At 50.6% G+C, this 14,626-nt stretch overlaps 2 protein-coding genes across 10 annotated transcripts in view; one reads left to right on the top strand and one right to left on the bottom strand.

The window, feature by feature from the left end:
- The window catches only part of gwl (serine/threonine-protein kinase greatwall), a 619,920-nt gene that overhangs the window by 521,127 nt on the left and 84,167 nt on the right, over window positions 1-14,626 (top strand). The gene's annotated exons all lie outside the window — the stretch shown is intronic.
- The window catches only part of LOC142573305 (uncharacterized), a 140,530-nt gene that overhangs the window by 119,944 nt on the left and 5,960 nt on the right, over window positions 1-14,626 (bottom strand). The window contains exon 2 of the mRNA XM_075682972.1: window positions 11,578-11,658. Coding sequence (XP_075539087.1) covers window positions 11,578-11,658 — 81 coding nt within the window. The remainder of the gene's footprint in view (window positions 1-11,577; window positions 11,659-14,626) is intronic.

The raw sequence follows: 14,626 nt of genomic DNA, 5'->3' as shown, positions 1-14,626 counted from the left end.
CCAACAACAGCTTGGAAGAAGGAAAAAGTACAGCAGTGGCTCAAAAGCAAAAACATCGCCTATAGCGAAAGGATGGTGAAAAAACAGCTGCTTGAGTTGGTAACATCTGAAAACGACGGTTGCATTGTACTCAGGCTCCCATCGTACCACTGTGAATTTAAGCGATACAGGCGATCACATGGTTAATCGAGGAACGCACAACCAGGTCACGTGTATGCAGGGCATTTGTTACCGTATCGAGCTATCTAGGTACGTTAATTCCTGCTGAGAAAGCATGATTGAAGGCTGGCTAATGCACCACGTGCCCTTTTGCTCAATGTGCGCTGCATCCACAACTAATCTGATGGATGCATCAGTATGTTTAAAGAAAATTTTTGTCTCTTTGACCAGAAGCTTACACTTACATTGCTGGCAGTGGGCAGATACATGCGCATAATCATTCTTGTCCTAGGACAATTCATGCTCTCTAACTCTGTCATTTATGCACCAGCCGGTTTGGCCTATGTACACTCGCCCACATCATCATCATCATCAGCCTGGTTACGCCCACTGCAGGGCAAAGGCCTCTCCCATACTTCTCCAACAACCCCGGTCATGTACTAATTGTGGCCATGCCATGCCTGCAAACTTCTTAATCTCATCCGCCCACCTAACTTTCTGCCGCCCCCTGCTACGCTTCCCTTCCCTTGGGATCCAGTCCGTAACCCTTAATGACCATCGGTTATCTTCCCTCCTCATTACATGTCCTGCCCATGCCCATTTCTTTTTCTTGATTTCAACTAAGATGTCATTAACCCGCGTTTGTTCCCTCACCCAATCGGCTCTTTTCTTATCCCTTAACGTTACACCTATCATTGTTCTTTCCATAGCTCGTTGCGTCGTCCTCAATTTGAGTAGAACCCTTTTCGTAAGCCTCCAGGTTTCTGCCCCGTAGGTGAGTACTGGTAAGACACAACTATTATATACTTTTCTCTTGAGGGATAATGGCAACCTGCTGTTCATGATCTGAGAATGCCTGCCAAACGCACCCCAGCCCATTCTTATTCTTCTGATTATTTCCGTCACATGATCCGGACCCGCCGTCACTACCTGCCCTAAGTAGATGTATTCCCTTACGACTTCCAGTGCCTCGCTGCCTATTGTAAATTGCTGTTCTCTTCCGAGACTGTTAAGCATTACTTTAGTTTTCTGCAGATTAATTTTTAGACCCACTCTTCTGCTTTGCCTCTCCAGGTCAGTGAGCGTGCATTGCAATTGGTCCCCTGAGTTACTAAGCAAGGCAATATCATCAGCGAATCGCAAGTTACTAAGGTATTCTCCATTAACTTTTATCCCCAATTCTTCCCAATCCAGGTCTCTGAATACCACCTGTAAACACGCTGTGAATAGCATTGCAGATATCGTATCTCCCTGCCTGACGCCTTTCTTTATTGGGATTTTGTTGCTTGCTTTATGGAGGACTACGGTGGCTGTGGAGCCGCTATAGATATCTTTCAGTATTTTTACATACGGCTCGTCTACACCCTGATTCCGTAATGCCATGACTGCTGAGGTTTCGACAGAATCAAACGCTTTCTCGTAATCAATGAAAGCTATATATAAGGGTTGGTTATATTCCGCACATTTCTCTATCACCTGATTGATAGTGTGAATATGATCTATTGTTGAGTAGCCTTTGCGGAATCCTGCCTGGTCCTTTGCTTGACAGAAGTCTAAGGTGCTCCTGATTCTATTTGCGATTACCTTAGTAAATAGTTTGTAGGCAACGGACAGTAAGCTGATCGGTCTATAATTTTTCAAGTCTTTGGCATCCCCTTTCTTATGGATTAGGATTATGTTAGCGTTCTTCCAAGATTCCGGTACGCTCGAGGTCATGAGGCATTGCGTATACAGTGTGGCCAGTTTCTCTAGAACAATCTGTCCACCATCCTTCAACAAATCTGTTGTTACCTGATCCTCCCCAGCTGCCTTCCCCCTTTGCATAGCTCCCAAGGCTTTCTTTACTTCTTCCGGCGTTGCCTTTGGGATTTCGAATTCCTCTGGATTAATTTCTCTTCCATTATCGTCAAGGGTGCCACTGGTACTGTATAAATCTCTATAGAAATCCTCAGCCACTTGAAATATCTCATCCATATTAGTAATGATATTGCCGGCTTTGTCTCTTAACGCATACATCTGATTCTTGCCAATTCCTAGTTTCTTCTTCAGTGTTTTTAGGCTTCCTCCATTCCTCGCCCACACTTGAGTGGGAAAGAGTATACAACATTGGTAGTGCAGCCTGCATACTTGTTAACGTTTCACTTTGCACCTCACGTTGGGATTGCGTTCTGCTCCACTTTCTTGCCTTTTGACCGTCGGACAAATAGCACTCAATTTTCCAGGAGCTGAAAAGACAACCTGCACCCCATAACCACCTGCAATGTTCTTCAGGCCATGAGATAGGCAATGTGCATAGGGTACAACTACCATATTCTTCTTCCTGCTATTTCCTTCTGCCTCCTGCGTCCTTGGGTTTTTTACGCATTTAATCAATTTCTTAGAGCTGCCCGTTATTAAGCTATCTGTGTACCCAGCTTCTTCCAGGCTGACTACCTGTCGTGCAAAGGCTTCACTCATTGCATGCCCACATGTTTTTACCAAGACAGCGCAAAGTACAGAGATGCAAATAACATTTTTTACTACTTTAGAATGACTTGAGGTGAAGTTCAACAGGGGCTCACAACGCAGTTGTGAGTCAGCGCTCGTCCTGTTTCCTTTCACTGTCGTCTTGTTCGCGCTGTTCCCATTATGAATATATACTAACTCGCCCAACTTTCTGCTTTAATATGTGAATTTAATTCTGTTGAGCTCATACGGGCAAAGGTGAAAAATGATGTAAAAAGCATGTGACGCCCCCTCGAGCATAAGCTTCGTTGGCCTGCTAGGCAACATTGGTCACCGCACCCAATAAACACCGACGAGCACAGCTGCTCAGCGGTCAGTCATAGTTCGTCATCACCACACTGCAGAGCATCTGTCTAACGGAGGGTGCATTGAGCCCTCCCTCGTTCAAGAACCCGGGCGGATCGTGACACTGACAATGATTACCCATGGATCGTCCCATGCTGCTGTGAGCAGCAGAACGCCACCCCCTGTTGCTGCCGTCATGCCACTGTATGGAAGGCTCGAACCGTTCGAGGGAGATGGGTCCGCCTGGCCAATTTACGAGGAACAAGTCCACATGTTCTTCCAGGCAAATGACACACCCAAGGCCAAACAGCGGTACATTTTCATGGCCAGCTGTGGGACCCACGTCTTCAGTCTCCTGCTCGATCTTCTCAAGCCAGCCACGCCTCATGTTAAGACGGTGGGTGAGCTACTCACCATACTGCGCTCGCATTTCAACCCAGCATTGTTCACACTAATGGAGCCTTTCCGCTTCAACAACCGGAGCCGCCGGGAAGGAGAGACCCTCGCGCAGTTCGTTGCTACGTTACGAGGGTTAGCGAGTGCCTGCGTTTTCGGGGACCAGCAGGACTTGCCGCTCCGGGACCGTTTCGTTTGCAGCATCAACAACCCTGCCTGCAGACGCGACTCCTGGAGCTTCCCGACCCCTCACTGGTCGACACCATGAAAGTAGCGCTAGCAATGGAAGCTGCCGCCAAGGTCGCCAGCGAGATTGCCCGTGTGACTGGCTCACCATCAGCGAAAGCAGCAGTCAACAAGTTGGCAACAAAGGGCAGTACCTGTGGTCGCTGTGGTGCTGCCCATTCCCCCTCACAGTGTCAGTTCTCTCAAGCACAATGCTTCACATGCGGGAAAACTGGGCACCTGGCACAGGTATGCCGAAGGGGGAGGACAAACAGCAAGCAGCAGCCTTATTCAAGCCCAGGTACCACACAGAGTACCGCCAGGGTAGCCGTCGCAAGCATATGTGGCGGGGGCGTGCGGCAGCAGGCTCTAGTTCTTCCGCGGCCAGGCTCCACATCGTGGCCGAGAACCCGCCAATTTTCTACATGTGGCACGCAGGATTTGTACCATCGTCTGTGCCGCCGTACATGCTGACCGTCGAAATCTGCGGGCACCCCAATTCAATGGAGCTGGACACAGGGGCCAGCGTGTCAGTAATGGCCGGGAAACTCTTCAAGCGTACTTTCCCCGGCGTGTCCATTGAGGCTTCGGGCGTGATGCTGCGCAGCTACTCCGGGCATCTCTCCCAGGTTCAGGGTCAGGCACAGGTCAGCGTTCGCTTTGGTGACAGGGAGACAACCCTTCCCCTTTACTTAACGAAGGGGTCGTCGCCAACGCTGCTGGGCCGAAACTGGATTCATGCACTGGGCGTTTGTCTGCCAGAGTACCCGGAAGCCAGCCTGCATGTGGTGAAAGACGTCCCCAGCCTCTTAACCGAGTTCAAGTCCCTGTTCCAGCCAGGGGTGGGCACATTCGCCAACACAACGGCTGTCATCTATGTACCTGAGGGAGCCCAGCCACGTTTTCTCAAGCCTAGCCCACTGCTGTTCGCCCTGAAGAACAGGGTCACCCAGGAGCTGCAAAGGTTACAGCGAGAGGGCATCCTGGTACCTGTCAAGACATCTGAATGGGCCGCTCCCATCGTACCAGTCCTCAAGCGAGACGGCAGTGTCAGGATCTGCGGGGATTTCAAGGTTACCATCAACCCTGTCGCTACCGCCGAGAAGTACCCGTTGCCCCGGATTGAAAATCTCTGGTCAGTGTTGTCCGGTAGGCAGAAGTTCACCAAGGTCCCTTGGAGATGCTTACCAGCTGCTAGTGCTCCAGGATGCCTGCCGGAGGAGGAGGAGGAGGAGGAGGAGAAACTTTATTATTGCAGAAACCGTTGCGCGGTTTCTGCAATAATTCCTGGGTGATTCCTGGGTGGTTCCCTCTGACAGGGCTCCACTGGCGATCGCGGCTCGCCGGGCCTGGTCGAGGGTCGCCAGTTGGCTTCCCAGCTCCAGTTCGGAAAGTCTCGCCTCCCAAGACCACGTAGTGAGTGAGTGTGTTGTGACTCGTGGCGAAATTGCGTCGCCCGGACGGTCAGTGCATTCATGTGTTATGTGCGCGAGTGTCGCTGTGTGGTTGCTACACCAGGGACATGTTCGGGACGTATAACTGTCTGGGTAGATTGCGTGTAGACGAGACAAGTGTGGGTATGTGTTAGTTTGCAGGCGGCGCCAGTCCCTTGCCTGGAGTTTATTGAGAGCTTTGTGTGGGGGAGCGTATTGCGTTCTTCCGAGCCGTTGGTCCTGTAGTATTTGTTGACCTGTCGTTAATAACTCGTGGGTCGCTCGTCGGTCTGTCGGGGGCTGAAGAACGGTGGGGTCTGCCGCTCGGCTAGTGAGACCTCGAGCTGCGCAGTCCGCCTCTTCGTTGCCCCGCAGGCCTTCGTGCCCGGGGCACCAGACGATACCATGGGTCCATTGTAGTGTGCGACCAAGGATTCGAATGGCTTGTATAGGGAGTGTTCCATTCAGGTATAAACGACAAGCCGCTTGTGAGTCAGTAAGGACACGGGCGGACCTTCCCTTGCTCTCAGCGTCGCGAAGTGCGAGAGCGATTGCTGCTGCTTCTGCTGCTGCGCTGCATGTGGCGCGGATGGAGGCTGAGGCTACCAGGTTCCCCTGATTGACAACCGCGATTGTGTATTTGAGCCCGCAACGTGGCGACGAGGGATACGGGCTAGCGTCCGTGTAGTACGTATCCGGGTCTCTGAAACAACGTTTGTGCAACATGCGGGCACGCGCTGCTCTTCTTTCCTGATTGTGGGTGGGGTGCATGTTCTTGGGGATAGGGTCTACTGCAATGTTCTCTCTAATGTGGTTAGGCAAGAGTTGTGTTTCTTCTTTGCAGTACTGAGGTGTCAGCGGGTACCCTAGCCGTTGAAGAAGGTGTCTTCCCTGTTGAGTCTTGTTGAGGCGCTCCCTCTGCGCTATGAGCGTGGCACTTGCTAGCTCCTCAAAGGTGTTGTATACGCCTAGCGCTAGTAATTTCTTTGTGCTTGTGCTTGACGGTAGCTGTAAGGCCGTTTTGTACGCGGTTCTTATAAGAGTGTCCATGCGTTCTGTCTCGCTTTTGCACTTTATTTGATACGGTAGCGCGTACGTGACACGGCTGATGACGAGGGCTTGTACCAGTCTTAAGGTTTCGTCCTCTGTGAAACCATCTTTGCTGCGCGCTACTCTGGCGATGAGTGATGAGGTGCTTCTTATAACGTGATTTAATTTCTCTGAGGCTAGCTTTATGCCGTTGTTATCCTGGATGTGCATACCTAGTATGCGTGCGGTCGGGACGCACTTTATAGGTTGCCCGGCAATCTCGAGATGTATTGGCGGGGCTCGATGTTCCTTAGTTTGCTTAGGCCGGACTTGAAGGTACTCCGACTTGTGTGGGGCACACCTCATTCCTGCTGTGGTTAGGTATGACTCGATGTATCCGATAGCTGTGAGTAACGTGTTTTCTCTGTCTCCGTATGAACCCTTGGTTGCCCATAGAGTGATATCGTCGGCATAGAAGGCACATCCGAGTTTTGGGATGTTTTCCAGTTGTAAAGCAAGTTTTCTAAGTCCGATGTTGAAGAGGAAAGGAGATAATATTGACCCTTGCGGAGTAACCTCTGCGGTAGGTCATATATGTCCGATTGTACGCCTGCTATGCCGATGCGAGCTTTGCGGTGGCTGAGAAAAGCCACGACATAATGGTATACTCGCTCTCCGCATCCTATGGCGGCGAGGCCATCTAGGATGGTTTCGTGTGCTATATTATCAAATGCTTTTTCTACGTCGAGGGCTAGGAGTATGTTGTTGTTGCTGCCCGGTTGTGGGTTGAGGACCTCTTCCTTGAGGAGGAGGAAGACATCCTGTGATGACATGCCTTTCCGAAATCCGTACATGCAATTGGGGTGTAGTCCATGTTCTTCCATGTGTTGTTCCATTCGAGTGAGTACAATTCGTTCAAGAAGCTTGCCTAGGCAAGACGTAAGCGAGATCGGTCGTAATTGATCGAGCTTGCGCGGTTTTCCTGGTTTGGGTATAAGGACTATGTGAGCTGTAGTCCATTCCTCGGGTAATGTTCCGCCCGGTGCCCATATTTCTTCGTTCAGCTGCTTTGTAAAGGCTCGCAGGGTTTCATCGCTTAGGTTTCTCAAGATGGCGTTGGTGATCCCGTCGGGACCCGGTGCCGTGTTTTTCTTGAAGCTTTGTGCTGCCGCGTATACCTCCGCATACGTGATGGGTGCATCAAGTATCTCGTTCGGAGCTCCCGGATATTGAGGGTATGGTTTCGGATGCCCGGTCCGGATTCCCGTGTACGTTTGCTGGAGTTCCTGTATGAGTTCATCCTCGGTTCCCGGATATTCGCCAACGAGTTTTTGTAGGGTTGTGTTTGTTTCTGTTTTGGTGTTTGAAGGATCGATGATGCTGCGGAGTATGTTCCATGTCTTTTTGGTGCTTAGCGTGCCTTTAAGCGAATCGCAGAACGTGCGCCAATTGTCCCTGTGAACCTTCAGGGCATAATCGTTGGCCTGTTTAGTGACGTTTGAAATCCTAAGTCTAAGTTTGCGATTTAGCTTCTGTTTGCGCCATCTTCTTGTGAGGCCTCTGCATGCTTCCCATAAGTGTATTAGATGGTTGTCGATTGCCGGCGTGTCGGTATCGGTTTGGTACACTTTAGTGTTGGCGTCATATAGTTCTTTGATGCGTTTGGCCCACTCCTTGATCGTGGTTAAGCGGCCTTGATGTTCCGGGAAGGGCAGACTTGTATCTAAATCGAGCTGTTGCCTCTCCCTAAACTTAGGCCAATTTGTAATTTTGGCCTTCCCTAGGGGTCGGCGTAGTTTGGCCGAGGCACTGGTGATTTCGATAATGTAGTGATCACTACCCAGTGAGTCGTCTAGGACCCTCCAGCTTGTTCCCACGGTATCGTTGGTGATGGTGAGATCAGGAGTCGTGTCCCTGCTGGCACTGTTTCCTATTCGAGTAGGCGTACCTGGTACTGTAATTAGTGTGTATTCGTGGCGCTCTATGGCTTCTAAGAGCTTGGCACCCTTGGTGTCTGCTGTCGAGTAGCCCCACGTGTTGTGCTTTGCATTGAAATCTCCGGTTATAATTAGGCGATCGCGGTGCTCCAGTATGTCACAATATCGACAACTTTCGGGCTCTTCCAGTACATGCGCTTTCCGTTTGGCGTGGCCTCAGCCCCAGCCATATTTCAGAGGGAGATGGACAACCTCTTCACGGGCGTGAGGCATGTGGCGGTGTACTTGGATGACATCCTGGTTACTGGCAGTGACAATGGGGAGCATCTACAAAACCTGCACAACATACTCGCACGACTGCAGGACGCCGGCCTCAGGCTCAAGCTGGAAAAGTGCATTTCCCTGGCCCCCAGTGTTGAGTACTTGGAAAATGTCATTCCCCAGGCTGGCCGAGCCCTGCCTCCCTGCAAAGTTGATGCTGTGCTCAAGGCGCCTAAGCGCCAGAACAAGGAGCTTCAGAGTTACCTCGGCCTCACGAACTTCTACAGGAGTTTTGTGCTGAACCTGTCAGAGCACCTACAGCCACTCCATCTTCTGCTACGAGATGGTCAGCAATGGGTCTAAAAGAAGGAGCAGGACCGGGCCTTCCAGCGCAGCAAGGAGCTAATCACCAAGGCTCCAGTGCTGGTACACTTCGATCCTGCCAAGCCTGATGTCCTTACCGTAGATGTATCGCTGTACGACGTGGCAGCTGTCCTGGCGCACCGGGACAAGGATGGCCAGGAACGCCCTGTGTCATTTGCTTCTCGTCTGCTTCATGCTGCAGAGCAATGCTACAGCCAGCTGGACAAGGAAGGCCTGGCCCTCACGTTCGGTATCGAACGCTTCCACCAGTATCTGTGGGGCCGGAAGCTCGAGGTGATCACGGACCACAAGCCCCTGTTGGGGCTGCTGGGGCCTGACAAGGCAGTTCCTGCGCGTGCGTCACCTCAAGTGGTCCGCTGGGCCGTGAGGCTGGCAGCTTAGTTACCAGCTGGTTTATCGTCAGGGAAAGGACCTGGGACCTGCTGATGCCCTGAGCCTCCTGCCCCTGCCAGAGGTGCCTGATGCTGTTCCAGAACCTGCTGAAGTGTTCATGCTGGAGCACACATACCTGGAGGTGTTCTCCAGATCTGCAGTATTACAAGCAACCAACCGTGACCCAGCCCTGTCTCAGATGGTCAAGGTGGTGACCCGTGGGGAGGAATTGGTTCAGCAGGCCTATAGTCACAAGGCTGCCAAGCTGAGCTTGCAGCAGGGCTGCCTACTGTGGAGTTGCAGGGTGGTGATCCCATAAAGTCTCCGTTCCAGGGTCCTGCATTTGCTGCACGCAGGTTATCCAGGCATGGAAAAGACCAAGATAGTGGCCCGGTCCCATGTTTGGTGGCCTGGCCTAGACCAGGATATCGCTCACATGGTGCAGAGCTGTCGAATCTGCCATGAGCATCAGCAGGCCTCACGTCATGTGGAAATCACCCCCTGGCCGTTCCCACAGCGACCCTGGTCCCGCCTGCATGTGGATTTTGGGGGACCCTTCAAAGACCATTACTTCCTGGTGATGGTGGATGCCTTTTCGAAGTGGGTGGAGGTTCTACCTGTCACCACTCCATCAGCAGGCGCGACCATTCCAGCACTACAACAGGTCTTCGCCGCCCAGGGGTTGCCAAAACGTAATCATGTCCAACAATGCGCCTGCTTTCGCCAGCACAGAGTACCTGGCTTGACTGACAAAGAACGGAATTCGCCAGATGATGGTTCCGCCATACCACCCTGCTTGAAACGGTGCAGCCAAGCAGGTGGTTCAAACCGTCAAGGACAAGTTCAAGAAGAGCCAGACTGGGGATTTCTGCACGCAGATTGCCAAACCAAACCACACCCAACGATGTCACTGGCCATGCCCACTGTGAGCTCCTGCTGGGTCAGATGCTCAAGACACCCTTGGACGTCTTGCATCCGGACCTCCGATCCACAGTGCTCCTGAAGCAGCTGAAGCAGAAGTTGGCTGCTGGCCAAGGATGCCGGTGTTGGGAGCTCCAATTTTCACCAGGAACTTCTCTCCTGGCCCACCCTTGTCCGCCGGACAGGTGGTATCTCCTGCTCCTCATCGCTGCTCATCCGCAAGCCAGATGGGGCCACGTGGCACAGACGCGGTGACCATGCTAGGGCTCGCCTCGAGGCCTGGCCAGCACCCTCGACAGCCACTTCAGAGTTGCAGCCCACAGGAGGACTAGTGGCAACACCTGTCGCTTCTAGCGGAGCACCGCCCACCTTGTAGGCGGCAAGCGTTGCGAGTGGTGCGGCGCCTGTTGGGGGGTCGGTATCGAGCCCGACACCACTCACAAGGCTGACCACTGCGGACCCTCCTGATGGAGCAAGGCTGGCTCAGGCAGCACCTGGTGTTGCCACGCCCAGCCCATCAACACCAGTGCCCAGACAGAGTACTCGACCGTGGAGGCCGCCGGACCGTTATTCGCCTAGATAGCAGGCACCGTCGACTTGGCTGGGACGGTGGCAGAGCCTCATGTTCTGAACATGGATGTTTGGTTCCTCTATTTAACAAATAAACTGGGGGTAAGGGGGTGTAACAAGCATGTCGCGCCCCCTCGGGCATAATCTTCATTGGCCCGCCAGTTTTGTTGGCAATATTGGTCACTGCACCAATAAACGCCGACGAGCACAGCTGCTCGGCGGTCAGTCATCGTTCGTCACCACCACGCTGCGGAACGTCTTGTCTAACGGAGGGTGCCTCGAGCTCTCCCTCGTTCACGAACCCAGGTGGATCGTGACAAATTACATTGCTGTGGAGAACAGAGACTTCAGGCTGTCCATGGTCGAAGATGTCTTGAGTGAAAAAATCAAGCATGTAACGGCGGAAGACTGGAGGAAGAACATTCACCATGTGATGCACCTGGAGGCAAAGTTCATGCTTGACATGTCTGGGAGTGACCACATCCAACCCACCATCATCCATCTGGGTGAAGATGACACTGAAGAAAGCAACTCCGACTGCGAACTGTCCGGCATTGAGCCACTTGACGAAGTATAACAGCCTATTAATGAAAGAACAGCCTTTATTAGGGCCATCAAAATTTTGCCAGGAGGTTCGCAGCAGCGAACCATCCTCCCCATGACCTCTCAAATAAATAAGCAGTTCATTTGGTGTCATATTCCTTTTAGTGGAAGCTCAATTCTGAAAAAGCAACGTTCTGCACAGATCGTACTCAATTTACTCAATCGTACTCAGTATCAGATCGTACTCAGTACTCAATCGCACTGCACAATCGTACTCAATGGAAACCTGCCTAAATGCTGGAAAATCTGAATGCAAATACAATTATTGACCCTGAATAACTATGCGGGGCCCAAAATGGTCATTTGGGCAGCCACTGTCAGCTTGACACGAAAAAGCAGTAGTCAATGTGAAATTGACAGCTACTCTTAGCAGCCTGCATGCCAAAGCACATTCATGTGGTTGCATTGTTTGTTTGGGTTATCTGGCTCAGGCAAATAATGCGAATAAGAGAACAATTATAAAACATCATTAGCTTAGTGAAGCCCAAAATGCTCACTAGGGCAGCCATTCTCGAGTTGACCGGCCCTATGATGACGTAGTAGCAGCTGAGGTGAAATTCACCGCCAATGTGGGCAGCCTGCATGCCGAAAGGAAAACAATAGCAGTCGTGTTGGAGCCATCGTCAAGCCTCACATGCCCCTAAAGGCCAATACATGCAGCCAAGCAATAATAAAAACACGCCGTTAGCTCGGTTTACTCCACCGCGCAGTCATTGTGAATTTCATTAAGCCACTTGAACGAATAGAAGCAATGCAAACACAGTGAAAGTTAGGCGGCCTGCTTCCAGGTTTGTTGTGCTGCCCCTACTGTTCTTTCCAGCCTGTTGAGATTAATAATGCCAATGTGAGAGGCCCAAAATACTATATTGGGCAGCCACCATTGAGCATGATGGGCCCTGTGATGAAATAACAGTAGTCGGGGCATGCTTGAAAGGCACCTTTAGCAGTCTCCACTTCAAAACATAGTCATGCATAGCCATTGTAGGTGAAACAGCAGTAGTTAATGCGAAATTGACAGCCACTCTTAGCAGCTTGCATGCCAAAGCATATTTTGTGGTTGCATTGTACATTTTGGTTATCTGGCTCAGGCAAGTAATGCGAGTAAGAGAACAATCATAAAATATCATTAACTTAGTGAGGCCCGAAATGCTCATTTGGGTAGCAGTCGAGGGCATGCTTGAAAGGTACCTTTAGCAGTCTGCACTTCAAAGCGCAGTCATGTCGTAGCCATTGTTTAATTTGTTTATCTGACTGGGCAAGTAATATGAATGCAGGCATAATTATTCACTCTGAACAGCTCTGCTAGCATTGTTTGTACTAAGAAAAGCAGAGTAAAGTTGAATGTGTTTTATTGAGGCAAATTTTTATTCACAAGCCGTCGGAATTGTGATGGCCAGATTCAGACAATGAAATTGGTGAAGTAATAAATGGTGAAAGCTGCAAAAGCTCTCGGTGCAGCGATTTGCTGGGCTCCATTCACTGAAACATGTCTTTGTAAGGATGAAAGCATCTGACAGGAAATGACACCCCACTGTACAATGTTATTCGTGTTGAAAATTTGTACAGTAAAACCCCGTTAATTCAGATTTCATGGGATCAGAGAAAATGTCAGAATTAACCAAATGTCAAATTAATGAAGGTTTGACAATAATATCTTAAAGAATGCCTAAAACATGCCTAAAGTAAAGGTATGTACCTTTACTTCATAAAATAACTGGTTATTGTTGCTTGTTGCGCGCGAGAAATTTGCGTGGAAAGCACAATTTTTCAGAGTTCTTGTAGGTGGTGCAGTCCGCACAGACTGTCGGGAGAAATGACACAGATGTCCTCCAAAACATTAGCGGTGTAATCGGCCTCTTTAGCAGTCTGGTGTGGCACTTCACACGCATCCATGACGGGCGCATTTTCGCCATCAGAGTCAGGCACTTCGTCGCCTAGTACATCCAGTATTTCGCTGTTGAGGCGACCAGCAACTGCAACGTCACTATCGATATGTATGTATTCGTCCAGCGGGATGTCCGGAGGCAGAAGTCTGTCGAAGCGACTGTGATCTTCCTTGGCATTTTGTTTACCATCCACATACCCGGCTACCAAAGAATCACCGTCACGGACAAAGCCGCTATGTAGGAAGCAGTTCGCAGTTACTGCAGGCAGCATGTTGCTCCACACATGCGGCACCATGTGCAAAAGGCCGAAAAGTATGCGCTGAAGCTCAGCATCACTTCTCAGACTTCAAGGCATCGGAAGGCTGGATCGACTGATTTATGAGCACTGCACTCTCTGCACTGAGCAGAGAACTCTGCACTGGGCAGAGTTACATCATATTTTTTCTTTGCCTCCATACAGAGCAACATGCACTCAAGCACTTGTCTTCTGTATCGGCCTTTCACACACTGAATAATTCCCAGATCCAGAGGCTGCAGAGAAGCTGTTGTGTTAGGTGCAAAAAAAGCAACTGTATGTTTGTCAGCCCCGACATATTATTGTACGCACTACAATTATCTAGAACAATTAGTGCTTTGCGCAGCTTTGCACAAAAGCGGCGGTCCAGTTCGCGTAGCCAGGCCTGAAATATCGCTAACGTCATCCATGCCTTTCGATTTGAGCAATAGTCTACGGGAAGTTTCTTTATGCTTTTGAAGCATCTCGGCTTTTCTGCTTTGCCAATTATCAATAGATGTAACCGTTCCATGCCAGTCATGTTCGCAGCCAGCAAAACTGTTAAGCCGAGACCACACGTTCGTTTGTGGACGCAAGCAAGCTTGCGTCGGCACACCTAGCGCCTGCCGCACCTCGCGAGTAATGGCGGTTTGCATTCACTGTGCGCTCACTGGGCTCACTCACAGACGCCTTGGAAGGCGCCACTTCGTAGTTGGTTATCGACAGTGTTTCAATATGATTCGATATCTATAAACATAATTGTTATATTTTTATAGCTGTTAGATCAGCGCAAAAAGGAAAGAAGAACCACTTTCTTGCATGATATAAATCTGCTTCACTGAGATGAAAGTTCCACGCCGTAGCTGCATAGATAAGTGTGCCGACATGAAGCAACCCAAGCACGTGATAACAGAGAAGCTGTTCCCCGAGATCACGCCGTGTTACAATGCATACAAGCCATGTACGTGCTGTAACCAGCACTGTGTCATTGTTTTATACCTTCCCTTGTCCTTGTCTTGTGTTGCGCTGTAACGAACCTTACTATGAAGGCCGCACCGTCTGCGCATCTGTGGGTGCATGAACACGAGCTTGCACGCGTTCGCAAGTGTACGTGTAGTCTGGGCTTTATTCTGTCCTTGCTTCATTTACCGCCAACGCAAGGGGTCCTCCTTAAATGTGATGGTTTTATCCGGCAGGGCTTTGTAGAAGAGGGCCGTCTCATCTGCGTGAAAAATGTAGCAGGCATCATAATCGGCTAGGCATGCGGGTAATCCGACCCTCCAATCTTCGACGTCTTCATTCGCAGCCCCTTTCTCGCCACGCACACTTCAGAAGAGCCGGCTGTGTCTTTTCTTGAATTGATTGATTCAGCCTTCAGACGCCTTG

This window comes from Dermacentor variabilis, chromosome 2 (assembly GCF_050947875.1).
Source record: "Dermacentor variabilis isolate Ectoservices chromosome 2, ASM5094787v1, whole genome shotgun sequence".
Classification (NCBI taxonomy): Eukaryota; Metazoa; Arthropoda; class Arachnida; order Ixodida; family Ixodidae; genus Dermacentor; species Dermacentor variabilis.
This window is presented reverse-complemented; position numbering and strand designations above follow the sequence as displayed.